Below are 25,811 nucleotides of genomic sequence, written 5' to 3'. Positions count from 1 at the left end.
AAAAGTCTTTAAAGTATTCACAATTCTCCAATATAAAACATATATTGCTTCAACGTAATTTCAAACACACTATTTAAATTTATGTTTATATGTTAGTCTGATTGACTTGAATACTTCCCATAATATATCAACCTGAAGTAAGAATTTTGAAAACCATGTAACAATTATAGCACAGAAACAAGCCATCTCGGCCTTTCTAGTCCTTGCCGAATGCTTACTCTCACCTTGTCCCACCTACCTGCGCTCAGCCCATAACCCTCCATTCCTTTCCTGTCCATATACCTATCCAATTTTTTTTTAAATGACAAAATCGAACCTCGAGACATGTGAATTCAAGTTAAAAGTGAATTTTGTTTTAACGTGTGTTTGCATATATCCAAAATCACAGAATACTTCTATTTAAGTACGACTGGATTTGCTTTATATCCTATAATAGAGTTAAAACACTGAATTTTTCCTTTGCTCTATTAAAACATCAAGGTCTGTGATCTGGAGAGCAGCATTTAATGATTTTCAACCATGTAATTTTCTTCACGTATCATCAAATTTTTCCATTTGTTGACACTTAAAGCAGAAAATAATGAATAAATGAGAAATGTAGAGAAAAAAACTGAATGAGTTGGTATTTAATGATTTTAGTTCTATTATTGGATCAGACATGTTGAATTGAGTGTAAAGACATCATAAATTTGCAGCACTCTGGAATTAATGAGTTTCAACATTTCTAAATGAAGCTGGAAATACAATAGAAATTCCTTTTCCACTGAACTACAATGGTGGTCATAAACCAGCTGGTGACTACCATGACTTGGTATGCACTCAATTTGTTATCAAGCTCCAAATGAAACTGGTGAGTGCTATGTAGGCTGCTTGGAGATAGCAATTGGACAGCATTGACTTGGCTAATTAGTTAAGGAGAAACTTTGAAATTGACTAATGCCGATTAAAAGGGAAAATGTTTAACGAAAGTAGTATTTGTCTACCAAGAGAAAATGAATCAAACTGCTTATTTTCTTTCTGCCTCACATGTCATTGTCAACTCTGAGAGTTCCTGTTAGTCACCTTATGCATATCTATATGTAGCATCACCTTGTGGACATACAATCAATGTATATAAGCTATGTTATGTATTTGTTATTATTGTGTTCTCTATCTTATTGTGTTTTTTACCTGCTGCATTGGATTCAGAATAACAATTATTTTGTTCTCCTTTACACTCGCATAGTTACAAAGAAAGATTGTGCAATTACGAAGAAAGCACGACAGTGCCTCTACTTCCTTAGGAGTTTGCAAAGATTTGGCATGGCATCTAAAATTTTGACTAACTTTTATGCATAGTGGAGAGTATATTGACTAGTTGTAACAGACCCTGATATGAAAACACCAATGCCCTTGAACAGAGAATCCTATAAAATGTAGTGGATATGACCCAGTACATGACAGTTAAAGCCCTCCCAATCATTGAGCACATCTACATAAAATGCTGCCACAGGAAAGTAGCATCCATCATCAGGGGCCCCCACCACCCATGTTCTCTTTTTGCTGCTGCCACAAGGAAGGTGCTACAGGAGCCTTAGGATCAACACCACCAGGTTCAGGCAGTTACTACCCCTTAACTATCTGGCTTTTGAACCAAAGGGGATAACTTCTCTCAACTTCATTGCCTATCATTGAAATGTCCCCACAACCAGTGGACTCACTTTCAAGGGTCCTGATGAAGGGTCTCGGCCCGAAATGTCGACTATACTCTTTTCCATAGATGCTGCCTGGCCTGCTGAGTTCCTCCAGCATTTTGTGTGTGACTGGCTTTCAAGGACTCTTCATCTCATGCTCTCTAAATTGATCGCTTATTTATATCATTATTTCTTTTTGCATTTGTAGTTTGTTGCCTCCTGCACTCTGGCTGAACATCCCATTGATAGTGATAGTTATTATTCTATGGATTTGTTGAGTATGCCCACAAGAAAATGAAAACGGTGACATGTATGTACTTTGATAATAAAAATTACTCTGAACTTTGTCCACTAGAGATGACATGAAACAACATTGGATGGCGAAAGAGCGCGCCTTCGCTCGTGCAGTGGCAGTTGCGACCGATTGTCGGTGTGACGGAAGTGACGCGAGGTCTCCATCAAACTGGGTTCTTGCGGCGAGTTGGAGGTTCCTGAAAATGGCGGCGGCGGCCGAGAGTGGTGGGCGATCGGGGGACCCGTCACCTGCAGCACCACCGCGTCCTGTGGTCGCGGCGAAAGCCGAGCAAGACAAAGACAAGAATAGAACAATCTTCATCTTCGATCGTCGCCTAGGAGACTCTTCGGAGAAATCCTTGGAGCTGAGCAGCAGCAGCACGTACACCGAGTTCAGGAGCGCCGTGTGTCGGGTAAATAGAGGGAGGGGAAAACACGGGGATCCCCGCGGCCTGATCACCCTCAGCACCACTGGTCTGCTTCATCCCTGGAGGCTGAAAGAGATGCTTAAACTCACTAACGTAAATAGGAGATTGGGGGAGATGTTCGTCTCGAGGTTCCCTGCAGTTACGGTTTCATTGCCGTGTTTTTAATTCCCCCGCCGATGGCCCGAACCGCACTGGAGTGTGAAAAGTGGACGGAAAGGTTTTGGGGTTTTCCCGGGCACCTTGCGACTGTCGGAGTCGGTTAATGTCAGAACAGGTCTGCTGGTATTTCTCAGCAAGTTCCGGCCCTCTTTCCGTGTGCTTCAGTGGAATTGACGTAGTGCGCAGCTCGTTCTGGATGATGCCTTGAAACAAGTTGCTAAAATGAAGTGCCTTTAGAATGGTAATTTCCAGTTTTGTACGATTCGTGGTTTTAAGGTACACACACAAAATGCTGGAGGAATTCAGGTCGGGCTGCATCTGTGGATCAAGGTCTCTGCTCAGAGTCGCGACTATTTCCCACCGTAGATGGTCGCATGACTCTACAGTTCCTCCAGCATTTTGTGCGTATTGCTCCAGATTTTCAGCTCCTGTAGAATCGCTGTGTTTTGAGCTTTAAGCTACTTGGATTGCAAATTTTGCTATTATGCTCCTAAAACTCAGTGAATCTATCTTTTTAAATCCTACTTTTATTTATTTTTTTCCTTGTTCTTCGATTTTCTACCAGCATGCCAGGTAGTGTTCTTGAGGAAAGCAAATGCTGAAAGATCTTCAAGACCATGAAAGTAGACTTGTAGGGGATCGTTGTACCTGACAGATGCAAAAACTTGAGACACAATAGCAAGGCAGCTGTCAATAAAATAAACATGCTAATTGTCCTTGCAATAAAATACAAATTTTATGAAATTAACAATAGAATGATAAAATATAAATAAAACCCTAGAGTAAACACCAACACATCATATGTTCCTGAGGTTTTATAGGGGAGACAAGCATAATGTGTATAGAATAAAAAATATTGGTTATTTAAGTCTTATTCAAACAAAAAGGTAAACTGGGATGTAGCTTTGTTATTCTGACATTATAAAAAATACTGCTGCTAGTAGAATGCACTTTGAAGAGTATTGTAGACAAAATCAGTATAGATGTATAGGGGAAAAATAGAATTTTGAAATTGGAATGTCCTGGGCAAAAAGGGAGATGGTGGATTATTAAGGGAAGTCGCAGCAGTCAGGTCTCTGACACCATTGGTCTCTGTGACTCAGAAGCAAGGAGGATGCTGAGGTGAGTTGTGGTGGCAGGATATTTGTTAGGGAGGTTCTGTGGACGAGAGTGAGATTCCTGGATGGTATGTTCCCTCTCGGGTGCTAGTGTCTGGGACATCTCGGATCGAGTCAGCAGATTCTTAAGTGGGAGAGTGAGCAGCCAGGGGTCGTGGTCCAAGTAGGTACCAGTGTCATACGTAAGAAGAGTGAAGAGGTTCTGCAAAGTGAGTTTAAGGAGTTAGATGCTAAGTTAAAGAACAGAACCCCCAGGGTTATGCTATGTGCTAGTGAGGCCAGAAATCGGAAGATCATACAGTTTAACTCATGGCTAAGGAGTTGGTTTAGCAGGAGGAGGGTGATTTTTGGATCATTGCACTCTGCTCCACGGAAGGTGGGACCAGTATAGAAGAGACGGTTTGCACCTGAGGGAGACTAATATCCTGTTGAGAAAATCTGCTAGAGCTTCATGGGGGTTTTAACCAGAGTTACAGGGGGTTGGGAACCAGACTGCCAGAACTGATAGTGGAAAGGTTGTGGAAACATGTTGTTAAGACCTTAGACAAAATCGGGAGTCAAAAGGTTGAGCATGGTGTAACTAATATACTGAACTGTATATATTTTAATGCAAGAAGTATTGTAGGAAAGGAAGATAAGCTCAGGGCATGGATCAACAAATGGAATTATGATATTGTGTCATTGATGAGACTTGGTTGCAGGAGGGGCAGGAGTGCCAGCTCAATATTCCTGGGTCCCATTGTAGATGCAATGGAGTGGGAGGGATTAGAAGTGGAGGGGTGGCATTGAGAGTCGAGGAAAATGTTGGCAGTGCTCAGTCATGACAGACTAGAGAACTCATCTAGCGAGGCTTTATGGGTAGAACTGAGGAATAAGAAATGTATGATCACGTTAATGAGGTTATATTATAGTCCATCCAACAGACTGGGATTTAGAGGAACAAATTTGTGGAGAGATCACAGACAGTTGCAAGAAACACAGGGTTGTTATAGTAGGTGATTTTAACTTTCCACATATTGATTGGGACTTCCATACTGTGAAAGGACTAGATGAGATAGACTTTGTCAAATGTGTTCAAAAAGGTTTCCTAAATCAGTACATAGAAATCCCAATGCTAGAGTGTGATACTTGATTTACCCTTGGGGAATGAGACAGGGCAGCGACAGAAGTTTGTTTTCGGAAACACTTTATATTTAGTGATCCTAATGCCATTAGTTTCAAAGTAAGTATGGAAAAGGATATTCTGGTCTGCGTGTTGAGATTATAAATTGGAGGAAGGCTAAATTTGATGGTCCCAGAAAGGATCTGACAAGTGTTGATTGGGACAGGCTATTTTCTCACAAAGGTGTACTTGGTGAGTGGGAGGACTTCAAAAGTGAAATTTTGAGAGTACAATGCTTGTATGTACCTGTCAGAATAAAAGGTAAAGATTACAGATTTATGGACCCTTGATTTACAAGAGATTTTGAGGCCGTAGTTAAGAAAAAAAAGGAGATGCACAGCAGGCATAGGCAGGTACTTATGGAATATAAAAATGGAAGAGAGCACTTAAGAAAGAAATCAGGAGGGCTAAAAGAAGGCATGAGGTTATTCTGGCAGATAAGATGAAGGAGAATCCCAAGGGATTCTACAGATAGAGCAGAAAGAATTGCAAATGCCAAAATTGGTCCTCTGGAAGATCAGAATGGTAATCTCTGCATGGAACCAAAAGAGATGGCGGAGATCTTAAATGGATTTTTTAAAGTGTTATTTTATTATCTAAATCTTCTTTTCCAGATAGCCTTTCATTTGCATTTATGCGGGAAACAGAGATAATATATAGCAGTGAGGCAAAGAGGAAGCCAGGTCATGGACCCAATAAAAAATTACAGAGGAGGAGGTTTTTGCTGTCTTGAGGCCAGTTAGGGTGGATAAATCCCCAGGGCCTGACAAGGTGTTCCTTCAGACCCTGTGGGAGGCAAGTGCAGAAATTACAGGAGCCCAAGAATATCAGAGCTACACACACAAAATGCTGGAGGGGTTCAGCAGGCCAGGCAGCATCTATGGAAAAGACGGCGATGTTTCGTGCAAAGACCCTTCATCAGGACTGTCAAAACTTGAGACATCTGGACCAGCTGGAAAAATGGGCTGAAAAGTGGCAGATGGAATTTAATGCAGACAAGTGCGAGGTATGCACTTCACTGGGACCAATCAGGGTATGTCTTACACAGTGTGTGGGAGAACAAAGGGATTTTGAAATACTGGTCTATAATTCATTGAAAGTGGTGTCAAAGGTAGTTAGAGTCACTAAGAAAGCTTTTGGTACATTGGCCTTCATAAATCAAAAGTATTGAGTACAGATGAGATGTTGAAGTTGTAGAAGACGATGGTGATGCCTAATTTGGAGTAATGTGTGCAGTTTTAGTTACCTACCTAGAGGAAAGATGTAAATAAGGTTGGAAGAATAGAGAAAAAGTTTACAAGGATTTTGCTGTGACTGGAGGATCTGAATTATAAGGAAAAATTGAATAGGTTATGACTATTCTTTAGAATGTAGAAGATTGAGGGGAGATTTGATGGAGGTATGCAGAATTATGAGAGGTATAGATAGAATAAATGCAAACAGACTTTTTCCACTGAGATTGGGTGGGACAAAACTGGAGATCATGGGTTAAGGTTGAAAGGTGAAAAGTTTAAGGGGGAATTTGAGGGCAAACTTGACTCAGAGGGTGCTGAGATTGCAATGAGTTGCCGGCGTAAGTGGTGCACGTGAGCTGGATTTCAAGTTTTAAGAGAAGTTTGATTAGGTACATGGATCGTAGGGGTATGAATGGGTAAGGTGCAGGTGTAGGTCGATGGGAGGAGGCAGTTTAAATGGACTAGATGGACCGAAGGGCCTGTTCTATGTTGTACTTTTCTATGACTCTATAACTCTTAAGTCACTGAATGGCATAGCCTGAAAATTGATGGTGCACAGGGTGTTCCCTGGGGCCATGTTTCTGCAAGAACAAGCACCAGGCAGTTCCTTATTACCCTCAGTGCAAACAAATGCAATCCAGCTTGTCTTTCTGCCAGCAAACACTAGAATCCAGCACCAATGGGAGGGGACAGCCCCCAACCCAGATGGATTCCAGCATGCCCACTGTGCCTCTGGTTTCTCCTCCCCGAGCGGCTGCAACAGGTGATGCTGCGGCATGAGGGCCTGGAGCACGCAACAACTGAGGGCACGCAGCTCCCCAACCGTCGGTCTCACTAATGAACCAAACATTCCCAAAGTCTAACAGGGTTTTGCGATCACAAGAAAAATGCAAGTTGTTCTAGATGTACAATTTGTTGGTGAGGTTACATTTGGAGTACTGTGCAGAGTTTTGGTCACTTTGTAATAGAACAGACTTGGTTAAATTTGTAAGAGTGCAGAAACAAATTGTGACAATGTTGCCAGAACTAGAAGGTCTGAGTTATAGAGAGAGGTTGTCCAGCCTCGGTCTTTATTCTTTATAACATTGGAGAATATCCTTATAGAGATGGTTAGAATTGAGAGGTGGATAGTAACAGTCTTCTTTCCCCCAGAGAAGTGGAATCCAGTATTAGGAGGCATAGATTTAGGGTAAGGGGGAGAAGTTCTAAATGCGACCGGAGGGGCAAGTTTTATATGCAGACGGTGTTAGTACATGGAACAAGCTGCCAGGGGAAGTGGTTAAGGCAAGTACGGGTAGTCCCTGAGTTACGAACGTCCGACTTACGGACAACTCGTACTTAAGAACTGAGGAAGGAGAACGCCGTCTGCCATTTTAAGTCGTTGCCGTTGACACTGTGTTGAGTGTTTAACTTTGTATTTGGCTTAATTTTTTCTTAGTAAGATTTTACCCTGACTCCGCCCCCTTCCCGTTCTGGTGGGCTGGTGGCGCAGTGAGATCAGCGCCGGGCTCGAGAATGGAGATTTCTGAGCTCGATCCAGTGATAGACCGCTCCCGTGCCCGGTTGATGTCGATCCAGTGACTCCTGTACCATCTGCCGGGTTGATGTCAAGCTCGCAACTCGACCTTGTAAAAAATAACACTGCCACCTCCAGTTTAAATTCTCACGCGGAATATTGTGGAGGATCAAATACCCAAACCCAGCACAGCCCCCACTTGTCCCATTTTGCCTGTCTCAGTGCGGTGGAGTTTAGGACCCGGGGAATTCAGTATGGTGGTCCTTAGGACTTGGCGGAACTCGAGACCCGTCACCCGTTTCTGTTCCATTGACGGGAAGTCATCACAATTGTAAATAAAGTAGAAGTAATAAAACATTTGGAAAGAAGTGAAACACCATTGGTCATTGGAAAAACATTAGGCTACAGTCGGTCAATGGTCAGAACAATTTTAAAGGATAACGGATAAAGTGAGAATAATGGAGCATGTGAAAGGGCCTGCCCCGATGAAAGCTAAGCAACGCAGTGGTTTAATTATTGGAATACATATGTTTCTTAAGTGTTTTATATGCATAGAAAGGCAAAATATATGCTATATATTAAGACAAACGTTTGACTAACTGAAGCTGTATAATATCAGATGTACTTGTTCCGACTTGCGTACTAATCCGACTTAAAGACGGACTCAGGAACAGAACTCGTACATAACCCGGCGACTGCCTGTACAGTCGTATGATTTGAGAAATACTTTGATAGGTACATGGAGAAGTGGGGCTTAGAGGGATTTGGGATGAAGGCAGGAAATTGGGTAGGCACAGTAGTTGGCATCAGCTGGTTAGGTTAAAGGACCTGTGTCTGTGCCATATTGCTCTATGACTATTATTGGAGACGTTTGGAGGGATATGATCCAAAAGTGGGCAAAGGACTCTGCAGTTAGAATGGGTGACTTTTACTGAAGGGCCTTTTTCCACACTGTTTTGCTGACTATACAGTCAGTTTAAGAGAGTGGCAATTTGAACATTTAGTGGACAAATAATTTGTACAGATTGAGATGGAATGCTTGTGTAAAAATTATTGAGAAAGCAAGTAGTATGAAATAGCTTGAAGGATGAGTAGAGGAGTGGAATGCAACTATACTTCCTGGATTTCCTACAGTCTTGGTTTTTATTTAAGGAAAGATTATTTGTCATGGATATTTGTGATGAGGTTGGTTTCTGGCATAAGAATTGGGTTATCAAAAGGATTTGAGTAGACTGCCTAAAGACGTAAATTCAAGGAATAATTTCTGGAAAGGTATTTTCCATTGTTGTGTGGTGTGGACAATGAATTTGTCTCGAGCTTGGTTAGTTGCCATTGGACTATATCTTTCCCCCTGTTCATAATCATCACCAGCAGTTCGCAGCCTAGACATTTGTAGTGTTAATACAGTAGACCAATCATGCAAGAATAAAGCATCTCAACATTTGCACTGTGGTCTGCATAGGGACAGGGCCTCTTGTGATAAAATGATTATATCTTCGTTGAAAAAACGGTTCCTCCTTTTTGATTGTTTGCAAAGCCTTGCACTTTCCCCTTTTCAATGCAAATGGCTTTTAAGTTCTTGAATGTGTATGACATTTGGAGATACTGGAAAACTTGGGAGTATTAAAGAAAATAAAAGTATTTTCAAAAACAAAAACTTTAAGAATCCAAACATATTATAACAAAGTAACTTCATTTTTCCTTGCTAATTCGGAGGTCACTGATCCCACATCAAGTCTAAGTTCTAATGAGATCTTAGATAGTTTTCCTACACTAAACCTCACACTTGCCTTCCTCCCTGCACCAGAGGAACCGGTTTAACAGCAAAAAAAGCTAGTTGTAATCTGTTGACATTTGAATAACAAGTACAGTCAGCCCTCCTTATCCGCGAATTCAACCAACTGCAAATCGCAAAAACCCGGAAGTGCTCTTCCAGCACTTCTTGTTCGAGCATGTAGAGACTTTTTTTTGTCATTATCCCCTAAACCAGGGGTCAGCAACCTTTACCACTGAAAGAGCCACTTGGACCCGTTTCCCACAGAAAAGAAAACACTGGGAGCCGCAAAACCCGTTTGACATTTAAAATGAAATAACACTGCATACAATGTTTTGTTTTGCCTTTATGCTATGTATAAACAAACTATAATGTGTTGCATTTATGAAATTGATGAACTCCTGCAGAGAAAACAAAATTACATTTCTGCATGCAACAAAAACATTTTGAACTCCGAAAAAAAGACGTTGGGTTGAAGGTTACTTTTAAGTAAAATACTCAACGTCTATTTGAGTCCTTCTTGTATTTATGAAAAACGCCAAACTTAAATTTGCCGCCAGCAGCAAACCAAAAATAATGTCAGCCAGCTGTCAACCTGAAAAATAAAAGGACTTTTTCACTGAACAATGAAAACATATGAATATATGTAAAATAATAGGCAATTAAAATATTTATCATACTTGGTCAGGTTGACTCACACCTGACAATGCAGTCATATTCAGTAGGGATGGATCGATGCTTAGGGGAGTGACCGGGAAGGATAATGTGTTTTTTTCCTCTCTGAACTCACAGAAGCGTTTCCCAAACGATGTTTGCATTGCGATGATTGCAGAATGTAAATACTCCGAATTTATCATGTCGTGACCTTGTTTGAACTCTCTCAAATTGGGGAAGTGAGACAATGTGCCTTTCTGTAAATCTCTGGCAAGCACTGTCAACTTGCGCTCAAATGCCAAAACATCCTCCAACATGTGCAGGGCTGTACGTCCTTACCCCGTTGAAGAGCTGTGTTCAGCGTGTTCAGGTGCGCTGTCATGTCTACCATGAAGTGTAGCTTTTCCAGCCACTCTGGCTATTCCAGCTCAGGAAAGGTGAGCCCTTTGCTGCCCAGGAAAGTTTTCACTTCTTCCAGACACGCGACAAAGCGTTTCAGCACCTCCCCTCTGGATAGCCAGCGATAAAAACACGTTGTAGCAGTGTGCTACACGCAGTCAGTAAACTGCAGTCAAAGATAGCTTTATTCGAACTAAACAGCCTTGCTTTTAAGCCTCCCTCAACCCGCCCCCCCATGGGCGCGGATGCTGCAAAAGACACGTACTCACAAACCCCCGTAGGCTATCTTCCCTTAGCCTGAACGCTGGCTAATTGTGAGCCGGTTCGGATGTGTCAGGAAATGGGTCGCCACAACGTCTTATTTAGATTGTACAAGATCACCATAATCTTTAAATTTAGAATTACATTTCAAAAACTAACAAACTAACATAAAATACATTTTAATTAAATACTGACCAATTATTTCCCAAAGCAACAGGGAGCCGCAGCACAGACGTAAAAGAGCCACATGTGGCTCTGGAGCCGCGGGTTGCCGACCCCCGCCCTAAACAATGCAGTATAACAACTATTTTACATAGCATTTACATTGTATTAGGTATTATAAGTAATCTAGAGATGATTTGAAGTATACGGGAGGATGTGCGTAGGTTATCGTGGATCGGGATCGAAAAAAATCGGAAGTTCTCTTACTAAGTAAGTCAGAACAGGTACATCCGGTATTATTTAGTGTCAGTCAAACGTTTGCATTCATATAGAGTATATGTTTTACCTTTCTATGCATATAAAACACTTAAGAACGTATGTTTCAGTGCCAGGCTCGGGAAGTTCCTGAGTTTGATCTAGTGTTAGATTGCTATGGAGTACGCTCTCCACTGTGCCGGGTTGATGTGGAGGATCAAAAACTCAAAGTCCAATTATTAAACCACTGCGTTGCTAAGTAATAATTGTAGCTTTTGTTGGGGCACAGCCTCTCTCACTTTATCCTTTAAAATTGTTCCGATTGTTGACCAACGTAGCCTAACGTTTTTCCAATGGTGTTTCGCCTCTTTCCGATTGCTTTTATTATTTCCGCTTAATTTTCAATCGTGATCGTGATTATTTTCGTGCACAGAAACACTGCGGATTCAGATCTCTTCCGCTGGGTCCTAATGTCCACCACACTGAGACAGGTTAAATAAGGTCTTGGGTTCCGCTGGGTCCTAAGGTCCAACTCAGTATAACAGGTTGAATAAGGGACTTGAGCATCTGCAAATTTTGGTATCTGTGGTGGGTCCCAGAACCAATCCCTCGGGGATAAGGAGGGCTGACTGTAGTGAGATGAGGGGGCCTGATGCAATGTACAGTGTCATGCAAATGTTTGGGCACCCCTGGTCAAAATTTCTGTTACTATGAATAGTTAAGTGAGTAGAAAATGAACTGATATCCAAAAATTATAAAGTTAAAGATGAAACATTCTTTTCAACATTTTAAGCAAGATTAGTGTGTTATTTTTGTTTTGTATAATTTTAGCGTGAAAAAAAGGAAAAGAACACCATGAAGAAGTTTGGGCACCCCAAGAGATTTGAGCTCTTAGATAACTTTTACCAAGGTCTTAGACCTTAATTAGCTTGTTAGGGCTATGGCTTGTTCACAGTCATTGTTAGGAAAGGCCAGGTGATGCAAATTTCAAAGCTTTATAAATACCCTTTCTCCTCAAACCTTGCCCCAACAATCAGCAGCCATGGGCTCCTGTAACCAGCTGCCTAGCACTCTGTATATTAAAATAAATGATGCCCACAAAGAAGAAGGCTACAAGAAGACAGCAAAGCATTTTCAGGAAGCCGTTTCCTCAGTTCATAATGTAATTAAGGAATGGCAGTTAACAGGAATGGTGGACGTCAAGTTGAGGTCTGGAAGACCAAGAGAACTTTCCTAGAGAACTGCTCGTAGGATTGCTAGAAAAGCAAATCAAAACCCCCGTTTGACTGCAAAAGACCTTCAGGAAGATTTAGCAGACTCTGCAGTGGTGGTGCACTGTTCAACTGTGCAGCAACAGCTGCACAAATATGACCTTCATAGAAGAGTCATCAGAAGAAAACCTTTCCTGTGTCCTCACCACAAAATTCAGCATCAGAAGTTTGCACAGAAACATCTAAACAAGCCTGATGCATTTTGGAAACAAGTCTTGTGGACTGATGAAGTTAAAATAGAACTTTTTGGCTGCAAGGTATGTTTGGAGAAAAAAGGGTGCAGAATTTCCTGCAAAGAACACCTCTCCAACTGTGCTTTGGGCTTGTCTTGCACCTCAAGAGGCACAAGCTGAAGGTTTTGCCATGGCCCTCACAGTCCCCTGACCTAAGCAGCATCAAAAATCTGTGGCTAGACCTCAAAAAAGCAGTGCGTGCAAGACAGCCCAAGAATCTCACAGAACTAGAAGCCTTTTGCAAGGAAGAATGGGCAAAAATCCCCTAAACAAGAATTGAAAGACTCTTAGCTGGCTACAGAAAGTGTTTACAAGCTGTGACACTTGCCAAAGGGGGTGTTAGTTACTAAGTACTGACCATGCAGGGCGCCCAAACTTTTGCTTCATGCCCTTTGCCTTTTTTGTTATTTTGAAACTGTAAAAAATGGAAATAAAAAAGTAATCTTGCTTAAAATATTACAGAAATGTGTCATCTTTAACTTTATACCTTTTGGAAATCAGGTCATCTTTTACTCGCTTAGCTATTCACAGTAACAGAAATTTTGACCAGAGGTGCCCAAACTTTTGCATGCCACTGTATATCTAATCACTTAGATTAGGACTTGCGGAGAAGCCCTGCTACATAGAGGAGAGGTTCTGGTGTGCTGCTAACCTCTAGCTACTTCCATACATCTGCACAACATTATCGACCAGCCTTTAGTATGGTCTGGTAAGCGATCATTAACACTTTTTAATTCAGTTGATCATTGCTTCCTGCAGTATGATATTAATGTTGACAGATTTATTTTAAAGTGAGATCTACATAGTACTGAATTTGGAATTGAACAAATAAATGGAGAGCTGGTATATAAGGGAAAGTAATGGATCCAGTTTAAGAAAATATCAAACACCCAATGCATGAAAAAAGAACATATCATGCAAATGGCAAAGTGAGTAAACAACACATAGAAAGTCAAATATCAAGCCAGGAGTCCAATAGTGTTCAGTTTAGTCCAGTTCAGCGTCATACCGCTAGTCAATGCAGACCGCAGGGCCATTCTTTGCTGAACCATTCCAGTCCTCATCGATTGCCCTGATGAAACCTCTCGCAAACAGCAAATAAAGGATTCAGGAACACATGCAACATGAACTTCAAAGTGTTCCAAAATGAGTCCACAGCCCTGCCAGTTAATCCTGGCAACATAGAACCCAGGACTCCTGCACTTTGCTTCAGCAGCAGCTAGCGAGAGGAAGAGGAAGACCAGTCAAACGCAGGCAGATGGCACTGACCGTCCTTGTCAACTTCAACTATGCTCGATGCCTAAGTTGGAGGGAAGCAATGGAGTCGATCATGGCTTCGAGCCCACAAGCACTCCACACCAAATCTCTCCGAACTTCTTTGGAAACAGCAAAGTGCCAGATCGCTCAGTTAGTCCCAAAACATACCATCAAAATGCAACACACAGGTTCCAATCACAAGCATCTTAGTGGTAGAATCATATTGGAAAGAAGTACTTATCAACAGTACATCACTGTTGGTTGCATTGTTCGCTGGCACTACCTTTGAATAATGTTGCAGGCTGTTTCCTGTGTAAGTCAATTGTATCTTCATCCCATGGATTAATTCTTACATCTCAATTCAAAAATAGTTCATTCAGCCTTTTGGTGCATGTTCGGGCACATTGATATATTGGATGGAATATATGGTGCATCAGTACGCTGTAGTGGTTCTCATTGACTGAGAAAAAAATTCAGGATCAGGTTTATCACTACTGACCTATGGCAAGAAATTTGTTGTTTTGTGGTGTAACGAACCCTGTAACTGGGTCACTTACCAGCAAAGATCGAGAAGTATGATGGAACTATTTTTAAAAGTCTTTATTTATAAAGAGGCACAAAAATAAGATTAATACAGACATTCAGGTAATATACGTTGTCAATACTCAATTTAAAAATGCCGGTATAATAATAATAATCAATTAAGCAATAGCTCTATTGTTTGTCTAGGGCAGGGGTTGGCAACGTTTACCACTGAAAGAGCCATATGGACCCATTTCCCACAGAAAAGAAAACACTGGGAGCCACAAAACCCGTTTGACATTTAAAATGAAATAACACTGCATGCAACGGTTTTTTTTTTGCCTTTATGCTATGTATAAACAAACTATAATGTGTTGCATTTATGAAATTGATGAACTCCTGCAGAGAAAACGAAATTACATTTCTGCATGCATGCAACAAAAACATTTTGAACTCCGAAAAAAAGACATTGGGTTGAAGGTTACTCCATAGTTAGCCTACCTTGGATCGAAGAATTAAAAGAAAGCGTGCACTGGCGGGTGTCAGGCATTGGCAGTGGTGATGTATATTAATAGCGATAAAAAAACACGTAGCGGTGTGCTACACGCAGCGCTAAAATAACGACACTGCAGTCAAAGATAACTTTATTCGAACTAAACAGCCTTGCTTTAAAGCCTCCCTCAACCCGCCCCCCGTGGGCGCGGATGCTCCAAAAGACACGTACTCACAAATCCCCACAGGCTATCTCCCTTAGCCGGAACGGTGGCTAATTGTGAGCCGGTTCGGATGTGCCAGGAAATGGGGTCTCCACAACGTTTTATTTAGATTGTACAAGATCATATTAATCTTCAAATTTCGAATTACATTTCAAAAACTAACAAACCACGGGGAGCCGCAGCACAGAGATGAAAGAGCCCCATGCAGCTCCGGAGCCGCGGGTTGCCGACCCCTGGTCTAGGGGATATTGTATTGTCCGATGGAAAGATAAAAGTCACTGTCCTTTCAAGCTGCAGCTCTTTGGGTTTAAGAGAGACGGTTTTAAACTTGCCTGGGTCTTTTATAAGGCCAATCCGTTGAGTCGGGGGAGTTGGTTCCCTGTTGTTAGTTCTAATTCGTTTTCCGTGGTACCAGGCAAGGGAGCCGAATGCACGTGGCTTCCTTCAAATGGCTTCCCGCTATTACGGGATCGCTAGCGTTTCTTCTGGTGCGTCTGAGGGGCTGTGCCTACAGCCCCTCTTTTATCTTAACTCGCAGGGTAGTAGATGTCAATCAGGTTGGGGTGATGCAATCTCTCTCTCAACCAGCCCACTTTGCCCGAGGGCTTGCACGTACATAGCCCCCAATCCACAAATGTTGTCTCCAGGAGACAATGGCTATGTCTCTCTCATTTCCTGGGTCCTCTGACCCAACCCGATAATGCTCTTACGATTCCCACAAAGGAGGGGGCTACCCCACACCCTTCGGCCCCTCAGAGCTGTGGTACATTCATAACACCCCCTTCAAAGTGTTTTCACCAGCGGTGAAAACGAAGTAGTACAGAGTGTTACAGGGTTTTAGAATCTAACACAATACAAAAGTTTTTTTTTCTACAGAGTAATACAGTGATACATTCAATTCAGCATCCAAACAGTTAACGATTACAGTGGCATTTCCTTTAATATTTTAACATCTTGTACCTTACTAAAATCTTGTAGCATCAGACTTCAACTGAATAACCACCTATTTTTTTTTCAGCAACAAAACTAAGGTGTTGTGATCTTAGCTTATGTGCATCTACAAAAGTTTATGTGAACACTAATCTTTTCGGTCGTTCTCAACTTAGCAGGCAGGCTTCCAAGGGGGTTGTCTTTATTATTCACAGGCTTTGGCGAAATCCCGTACAACCTGCTTTGCTGTTTAAAATGGCATCCTCATTAACCGTCGCCTCTTTTCTGGTGAGTTCCCATGTAGGGAACTTGAGTAATCTGGCGAGGTAAACTCCCGCCCGCCTCTTTCATAGGGGTTATTTTATCAACACCATGTCCCAAACTTAGACCATTTCCACCCAATTCTTTAATTTTACACAGGTGGCTAGCTCTCTCCTCAGGACCCTTCAGGCTATTGGTTTTTAATTCGAACTCTTTGTTCAAGCAGCATTTCGAATTCTGCCTCTTCACACCACATCCTGGCATAACAATAGTGTGGCCCCCCCCCCCCCCCGCTATCTCCCAGCGATTTGCCGGGTTTAAAATTTCTTCTTTCAACTTGGGAACTACAGACTTTCAGTTTCCTTCAATAATATTTATCTCCCCATTTTTGAGATCCGCATTAAGTTTGAACACACCTTCGAGCACAAACACCTGGGAACTCTCACTTCCCACTGTTACCAAGGTTAACCCTTTTTTCACTGAACCAAGTCTATCTGACCCACAAGGATGGCTGTCCCGTTCCACTGAATCTAATACCTCAGACTTTTTCTGAGCTCTGTTACTAAGTTCAGTACCACGTGCATCCTCATCTTGGACACACTCAAACGGGACATTGGCCTCTTCCAGGCTTTCAATACCCGTACTCTTTTCAAATTCTAAGTTCCCCCAATCCTCCCAGGTACTCTCTGGGCAACTCCCTCCCGGAGTAAACGCAACCCCGCAGGCTGAAACAACCTCATCTGCCAACCCAGCAGACTTCTTCGAGGTAAGGGCACCCTTTTCATCTAGGGCTGTCCTCATTTCATTATCGGGAACACCTTTAGAATTTTCAACTTCTGCAAACAGTTCTGCCAAACCAGACAGATTATCCCTGTCCAACTCTGGACCTCTTAACCGCTCTATCGGTTCCTCATCTTTATTTTCTGCCTCTAGGACCTTTCTCCTCTCTAAGGGCAGATCTACCTCCGCTCCCTTACCCTCTTCCACTTTACTACTCTTTGTTTTACCACCCTCTAAACCCTCGTGGTACAGGGTCGGTAGAAACGTCTCGGCCAAATCAAAACTGGCCAGATTTAAACTGCTCTCGTTCTCAGCTGCCTTTCTCGACATGCTGCGAGTGACCGCGCATGCGGGATAGATCTGGGACTCTAGGGGCGGAGCCTCAACACTCACCGGCTGGCTGGTCCTTGTCATGGCTGCCCAAACCTTACCACCTGCTAAATCGTTACCGAGAAGGACGTTCACGTCAGTTCTCGGGAATTCTGATGGCACCCCTATTTCAACGGGTCCAGACACCAGCTCACAATCCATAATGACCTCATGTAAGGGCACCATTTCTATCCTTTTACTTATTCCCCTCACCGCTACCATTCCCGTTTTCCGACCAAATTCTAGTACCTTACTGCTGATCAACGACAGCTCAGCCCCCGTGTCTCTCCAGATTCGTATGGGAATTGGTGGGTCCCCCTTCCTCAAAGACACGGTTCCGTGTGACAGACAAGTCTCAGACCCTTCTTGTACTCTGTCTACCCGGGTCTCTCTTGTCGATTTACTGATTACCACTGCACATCCGAGAGGGACTGCTGCTTTCCCTTTTCCCGTCTCCCTCCTCGGAGCAAAGCACCAAGACGCATCATGCCCGCTCTTCCCACAATTAAAACAGGTCAAGCCCTGAAATCTCTGGCCGTCTGGCCTTTCCCCCTCAACTTTACCACTAGCTCCTGGCGGGACCTCTGCCTCAGCCAGCGGACTTTCTCGATCGTTCTTGGGGAACTTTTATTCGAGGAATACTTTGTCTTGTGGGTTAGGGCATATTCATCTGCGAACCTAGCAAAATCCTGAGATGGACTTATTCGGCTTCTCATTCAAATACATCCGGATCTCCTCCGGAACACAACCTTTAAATTCCTCAATCAAAATTAACTCCCTGAGACACCCATAATCCTCGTCCACTATTTCTGCGGTGCACCAACGGTCCAAGAGCACACCCTTCTCACGGGCAAACTCGGTATACATCTGATTCCACCCTTTCCGTAAATTTCTGAACTTTTGTCTATATGCTTTAGGTACCAGCTCGTAACCCCGGAGCCGCCTTTACTTTGTCATAACTCTCCTCCTCCATGGACAACACCGCATATGCCCGCTTTGCCTTCCCTTTTAACACACTTTGTAACAACGCCACCCACTGTGCTCTGGGCCACTCCTGATTCACTGCCACCTTTTCAAAAAGCAAGAAATAACTATCAACATCCGTCTCCTCGAACGGGGGTACTAACCTCAACACCCGACTAACATCAAACCGCTCCTCTCGGTCTGACCCCTGACCACGTTGCTCCTGCTTTAACTTCTCCATTTCCAAGTCATGTTTCCTCTGTCTCTCTGCCTCCCTCTCCTTCTCGGCCCTTTCCTTCTCCTTCTCAACTGCTTCCAGCTTTTTTAACTGAAGTTCATGCTCTCATTGCTTCTCAGCTCTTTCCTGCTCCCTTTTCACCTCTAACGCCCTTAGCTGGAGCTCCTGATCCCGTTTCACCTCTAACTCCTTTAGCTGGCGCACATGCTCCCTTTGTTTTCGGCCCTTTCTCTCTCTCTCTCTTTCTCGGCTCTTTTGCTCTCTCTCTCTTTCTCGCCTTTCTCTTTGTCTCTTTCTTGGCTCTTTCGCTCTCTCTCTCTCTTTCTCGGCTCTTTCTCTCTCTTTCTCGGCTGCTTCCAGCTGCTTTAACTTAATTTCATGTTCCAACCTTAATTTCTCCAAATTAACTGAGCCGTCCCAGTAGCTGGTACCTTTTCAGGGATATTTTCCAATGCCTCAGCTGCAAACACATTCTTCTCGATGTAATACTGAGTTACGGCCCTTCGCACCTCCCGCTTTTTCATTGACGACCTCACCTCTGCGAGGTTTAACCCCTTCGCCAAATTTACCAAGTCTGATTTGGTGGCTGCCTCTAGCGCCTCCAGAGTCGGGTTTTTTATAAATTAATCCACGTCCATCTTTGCTGGTTTCCCGTCTGGCTACCCGCATACCAGATCCAAGTTGGGACTTACAGGCCCGATTCACTGCCTCCCCAATTTGGTTTCAGATCTCGAGACGAGAACCCCAATTTTTGTTATGAACCCCGTAACTGGGTCTCTTACCAGCAAAGATCGAGAGGTCCGTTGAAGTATGATGATACTATTTTTAAAACTCTTTATTTATAAAGAGGCACAAAAGTAAGATTAATACAGACATTCAGATAATATACGTCTTCAATACTCAATCGAAAAATAATAATAATAATAATTAAGCAATAGCTCTATCGTTTGTCTAGGGGATATTGTATTGTCCGATGGAAAGATAAAAGTCACTGTCCTTTCAAGCTGCAACTCTTTGGGTTTAAGAGAGACGGTTTTAAACTTGCCCGGGTCTTTTATGAGGCCAATGCCCGGGTCTTTTATGAGGCCAATCCGTTGAGTCGGGGGAGTTGGTTCCCCGTTGTTAGTTCCAAGTCGTTTTCCGTGGTACCAGCCACCAGTCCCCAGGCAAGGGAGCTGAACGCACGTGGCTTCCTTCAAATGGCTTCCCGCTATTACGGGATCGCTAGCGTTTCTTCTGGTGCGTCTGAGGGGCTGTGCCTACAGCCCCTCTTTTATCTTAACTCGCAGGGTAGTAGATGTCAATCAGGTTGGGGTGATGCAATCTCTCTCTCAACCAGCCCACTTTGCCCGAGGGCTTGCACGTAGCATAGTCCCCAATCCACAAATGTTGTCTCCAGGAGACAATGGCTATGTCTCTCTCATTTCCTGGGTCCTCTGACCCAACCCGATAATGCTCTTACGATTCCCACAAAGGAGGGGGCTACCCCGCACCCTTTGGCCCCTCAGAGCTGTGGTACATTCATAACAGTGGTAACGATACAGGGCGATATATTTTAAAAATGTAGGTTACAATAGGAAATATAAATATAAATAAGTAATGCAAAAAGAGCAAAAATATTGTAGTAGTGTCGTTGTCCATTCAAAAATCAGATGCAGAGGGTTAGAGGTGGTTCCTAAAATGATGAGTGGGTCTTCAGGCTCCTGTATCTCCTCTCTGATGATAATAAGGCATGTCCTCTGAGGGTCCTTAATGATGGATGCCCCCTTCTTGAGGGATCAGCTTTTAAAGGTGTCCTGGATGCTGGGGAGGCTAGTGCCCATGATGGAACAGATTGAGCTTACAACTTGCTGTAGCTCTTTCCAATCTTGTGCAATGGTGCTTCCATATCAGACAGTGATGGAAACAAGTTCAGAATGCTCATCAAGGTATATCTGGAGAAATTTGCTAGAGTCCATATCAGACAGTGATGGAAACAAGTTCAGAATGCTCATCAAGGTATATCTGGAGAAATTTGCTAGAGTCCTGACTGACATACTAAAGGACCTCAAACTTCTAATGAAATATAGCTACTGGCATGTCTTCATAATTGTACCAATATGTAAGGTCTAGGATGCTGTGATGTTCACACCTGGAACATGAAGCTTCTCCACTGCTGACTCCTTGATGAAGACTGGTTTGTGATTTCTTGACCTGCCCTTCTTGAAGTCCATAATCAGTTCCTTGGTCTTACTGAAGTTGAGTGTAAGGTGGTGGTTGTGACACCACTCAACCAGCCAATCCATCTCACTCCTGTACACCACCTCGTCACCATCTGAAATTCTGCCAAAGACAATTGTATCATCATCAAATTTATAGATGGCATTTGAGCTGTGCCTAGCCACACAGTCATGACTGTAGGGAGAAAGAGCAGTGGGCTAAGCATTGTCTGTGAGGAGGAATTGTTATTTCTGATCTGCGCTGACTGTTGTCTCCCCGGTTAGGAAGTCAGGGATTCACTTTGCAGAATTAAATACAGAGGTCCAGGTTTTGAAGTTTCTTCATTAGAACTAGGAGTTGATGGTGCTCAACGCTGAGCTATATCAATATTCAGCTGCCTGATGTAGATATTGCTTTCATCCAGGTGTTCCTAAGCTAAGTGAGATAGAATCCACTGTGGACCTATTGTGGCAGCAAGCAAATTGCAGCAATTCTAGGTCCTCGGTGAGGCAGGAGTTAATTCTAGCCATGACCAGTCTCTCAAAGCACTTCCTCACAGTAGATGTGAGTGCCACTAGATAATGGTCATTAAGATAGCTCACCCTGCTCATTATGGGGTTGGATATGATTGATGTCCTGTTGATATAGGTTTGAACCTGCGACTGCAGCAGTGAGAGATAGAGAACTGCTTGAACTCTCCAGCCAGTTGGTTGGCATGTTTTCAGTGCTCTGCCAGGTCACCATCAAGGCCTGACTCTCTGCGAAGGTTCACCTTTTGAAAGATGTTCTGATGTCAGCCTCTGAGGCAGATATCACAGTGTCACCGGTTGCTGCAGGGATTCTCAGGTCAAGGGTCACAGTCATTTATGACGTGAAGTTTTGTCTTGTAGAAATTGTGAAAGTGATCATATTTTAAATGATGTGTATTATCTCAATGTCACTATTCTACTGTCTTCTGTCTCATCTGTCTTTGTAAGGACAGGTTCAGGAGAGGCATGGTGTTGACGATTCACCCCCCCCCCCCCCCCCCCAGTTTATATTGATGTAGTTGCAGTCTTTGTATAATGATAGGAAGACCTTGCCCTACGTTGCCAAATTGTAGCATCATGCTGACTTTATTGTGTTTGGTATATAGGGGTCAACTATAACGGTCTCTTTTGTAATTTTTTAGGCTTTTGAAATTGCTGAAGAAAATAAATTTGTAATTACAACAACAAATAGAAAAGAAGTCAAAAGTCAAAACTTTGGTAAGTTCATTTTAAACCAGGTTATTTATTTTGGTACGATGTAGTGGCAATACTTTACATTAAAGCATGCTTCAAATATTTGCCTCATTAATCTGAACAAAATTAATCAATTTCTGCCAATCCCCACAAAGCACTAAGGTCCATGATGAGAACTTAACAAAACATGGCTCATTTTCCATATCTTGCTAACAACCTCTCAGTAAAGGGAGACATTGGTGAAAAAGTCCCTTCTGTCTCCAGTGTGTGTTTGGCTGACTGAGAGAAAGAATATTAGATTACCAAGACCTATCCTATTCCTTGCCTATTTGAACTTTACAGATTCTGGTTAGGGACACAATCTTGACATTTCACTTGTCTTTCTCACTTAGACTCTTAAAAATGAGTCCACTCAGGATCTGTACTGTCAATTGGTAAAGGATCATGGTACTAGGTATTCAAAAAATGTTTAAGTGAACAGCCTGTCAGATAACACTAAACTTGATGCTTTATGAAATTGTAGCTGCAATGAGTGAAATTAAAAACAAATTGATCAAGTTAAGAAACTATGGAAACTCCTTAATCAAAACGAATATATGTGCACATAAGCTAAATCAACTGAAGACTCTTCACAACTGCAAGAAAGCCTCATTGAGAATGCAGTAAGAAGTCCCATTGCTCTGTCTTAGCCCATTAATATTTTCTGTAGTACTGTTTCCCTAAAATACAGCTTATAGCTTTCACCAGTGATGTTCTCTCTACTCGACTGGCGAACCTTTTAGTAAGGCTTTGCTTTTGAAAATGTTCCTTACCATTGTAGATATGGAAAAATGGCAACATACAATTAGGTGCATGAATTTCCCTCACATTTTTGAGATGCAGGAAGCAATATGACTGAGTAGTTTTTTTGTTCCCCAGAAAAAAAAACTATTAAAAAGCAAGTGTTTGCTTGAGATGCTGGATGCTGAGTGTATAAGTATTTTTCCTCCTTATAACTGTTGTTATTCAGTTCCGGTATTTCATGTGGAAAATATTTAAACTTGTGAACAGGTGTTTTAACTCAGCAAATAAAAAATGAAGCTCTGATTTCATGTTGATTAAGTATAACCTGGTGTATTTGCCTTTTCGATTCAGATTAATTAAGGGAAGCTTCAGTATTGAATATTCATTATTTCAGAGTTGGTGAATCAAATTTGTGTGTAATTTCATTACACAATCTTAAGGGTGTTTTTAAATATGCATATTTAATGTTCTAGTGGTTTGTAGGTTTGTTCTTTACCATGCGTAAAACAAGAAATTTATTTAAAATGAGTATGAAGCCTTGTGGAATAGATTGACCATCTATGACTTTTGAAAGAGGTGCTGAGGCTCATTTTTAGTAGGAACTCATTATTGTGCAGCATAATGGACCATTGGCTACATACAAATAATTAGGTTGCTGTTCATTAACTGGAAATGTATCCCAATTTTTTTCCCAACTTTAGATAAATATATCAAAGATGGAACCACCTTGTATATACTTTATTCAGCAGACCAAACACTGCCCTCAGCAACAAGGGAAAGAATTGATTTTCTTCCTCACTATGATACATTGGTTAAAAGTGGCATGTATGAATATTATGCCAGTGAAGGACAGACTCCTTTGCGTAAGTATTCCACTAGCACCAGTTGTACAGAGAACAGTTGTATATTGCTTGTTCAAAATTTTTTGATCTAGAAAGATTAGCATTCAATTATTTTAAAATAATTTACTTTTTTCATCGTAAACAGCTTTTGCCTTTGCTGAATTAATAGACAATTCATTATCAGCAACAGCAAACAACAAAGGTATTCGCACCATACAAGTACGACTGGTGAGTAGAATGTATGTTAAATTTTACATCAATACACAGTTGCAAGAAAAAAAGGTTGTGAAGCCTTTGCAGTTACCTGGTTTTCTGCATTAATTACTCATAAAATGTAGTCTGATCTTCATTTAAGTCAAAATAATAGACTAACAGAATCTGCCTGAACTAATAACACACAAACGGCACTTTACAGTACCAGGGTTCAATTCCCACTGCTGTCTGAAAGGAGTTTGTACATTCTCTCTGTAACCACGTGTGATTCCTCTGGGTGCTCCAATTTGTAGGTTATTTGGTCATTGTAAACTGTCCCATAATTGAACTCGGATTAAATCGGGGGTTGCTGTGTTGTGCGCACTTCTTCTCATCAATACTAAGTACACCAGTTAAACAATCACAGTCTAGGTTCAAAAAAGTATGTGAACCTCTGGGGTAATGCCTTCTAGAAAAGCTGTTTGGAGTCAGGTGTTTCAATCAATGAGATGAGATAGGAAGTGAGGGCTGCAGAGGTGCCCTGCCCTATTAAAAAGACGCACAAAGTCAGGTTACTGACAGAGCCTGCACTTCTCAGGAAAGATCTCTTTATGTGCACCATGCCTCAATCAAAATAACTTTTAGAGGATCTTAGAAGAAGAATTGTAGAGATGCATGAAGCTGGAAAAGGCTACAAAAGCATTTCTAAAGACCTGTGTGTTCACCTGTCCACAATAAGAAAAACAGTCTCCAAATGAAGGAAATTCAGTACTCTTTCTACTCTCCCTAGGAGTGAGTGTCCTGCAAAGATCATACCAAGAACACAATGTGCTGTGCTGAAGGAGGTGGAAAAGAACCCAAGGATAACAGCAAAAGACCTGCAGAAATCTCTAGAACTTGTTCTCTGTTCATGTGTCCAGTATAAGAAAAGCACTGAACAAGAATGGTGTTCATGAAAGGACACTACAGAGGAAATCACTGCTTTCCAAAAAAACATTGCGGCACATCTCAAGTTTGCAAAGGCAACCTGGATGTACCACGATGCTTCTGGGACAATATCTTGTGGACGGATGAGACAAAAGTTGAACTTTCTGGCAGAAATGTACAGTGCTATGTTTGGAGGGAAAAGGACATTGCACACCAACACCAAAACCTCATAATAACTGTGAAGCATGCTGGAAGGAGCATCATGGTTTGGGGCTGCTTTGCTGCCACAGGGCCTGGATAACTTGAAATTGTTGAGGGAACAATGAATTCCAAATTGCATCAAGACATCATACAGGAGTATGGGCAGGGTAGCGGTCTGTCACTTGAAGCTTGGATGATGCAACAAGACAATGATCTAAAACACAAGAGTAAATCAACAACAGAATGGTATAAAAAGAAGAATTTTTTGTTTTGGAATGGCCAAATCAGAGTCCAGGCCTTAACCCAATTGAGATGCTGTTGCATGACCAGAACAGGGCTGTTTCAACAAGGTATGCCAGAAATATTGATGAACTGAAACAGTTGTGTATGGAGGAATGGTCTAAAATTCCTTCCCGGCGGTGTGCAAGTCTGATCATTTGTTGAAGGTTATTTCTGCTAAAGGAGGTAGTACCAGTTATTAAGTGCAAGGGTTCACATACTTTTTCCACCCTTGACTGTGAATGATTAAACAATGTGTTCAATAAAGTCTTGACAAGTACAATTGTTATTTGTGTTATTAGTATAGGTAGATTGTGCTTGTCTATGTGACATAAATGAAGATCAGACCACATTTTATGAGTAATAAATGCAGAAAACCAGGTACTTGCAAAACTTTCACAAACTGTTTCTTACAACTGTCTGTTTTCTGAAAATCATTTCCAATTTGAATTTTGATAGCTGCTTGTTTATATTTGAAATAAAAATTTCATATAGTTATTTGCCATGCTGTAAAATGTAGACTTTTGCTAAAAGA

At 42.0% G+C, this 25,811-nt stretch overlaps 1 protein-coding gene across 2 annotated transcripts in view; it reads left to right on the top strand.

The window, feature by feature from the left end:
* Positions 1-261: 261 nt before the first annotated feature.
* smchd1 (structural maintenance of chromosomes flexible hinge domain containing 1) overlaps positions 262-25,811 on the top strand; it is a 206,849-nt gene continuing 181,299 nt past the window's right edge. The window contains exons 1-4 of one of the 2 annotated variants that reach the window (XM_059979634.1): positions 262-2,380; positions 22,001-22,076; positions 23,537-23,698; positions 23,823-23,905. In XM_059979634.1, coding sequence (XP_059835617.1) covers positions 2,036-2,380; positions 22,001-22,076; positions 23,537-23,698; positions 23,823-23,905 — 666 coding nt within the window. In that variant the 5' untranslated portion in view covers positions 262-2,035. The remainder of the gene's footprint in view (positions 2,381-22,000; positions 22,077-23,536; positions 23,699-23,822; positions 23,906-25,811) is intronic. The other variant, XM_059979642.1, reaches the window with a different exon arrangement.

This window comes from Hypanus sabinus, chromosome 1, assembly GCF_030144855.1.
Source record: "Hypanus sabinus isolate sHypSab1 chromosome 1, sHypSab1.hap1, whole genome shotgun sequence".
In the NCBI taxonomy this organism is placed as follows: domain Eukaryota; kingdom Metazoa; phylum Chordata; class Chondrichthyes; order Myliobatiformes; family Dasyatidae; genus Hypanus; species Hypanus sabinus.
This window is presented reverse-complemented; position numbering and strand designations above follow the sequence as displayed.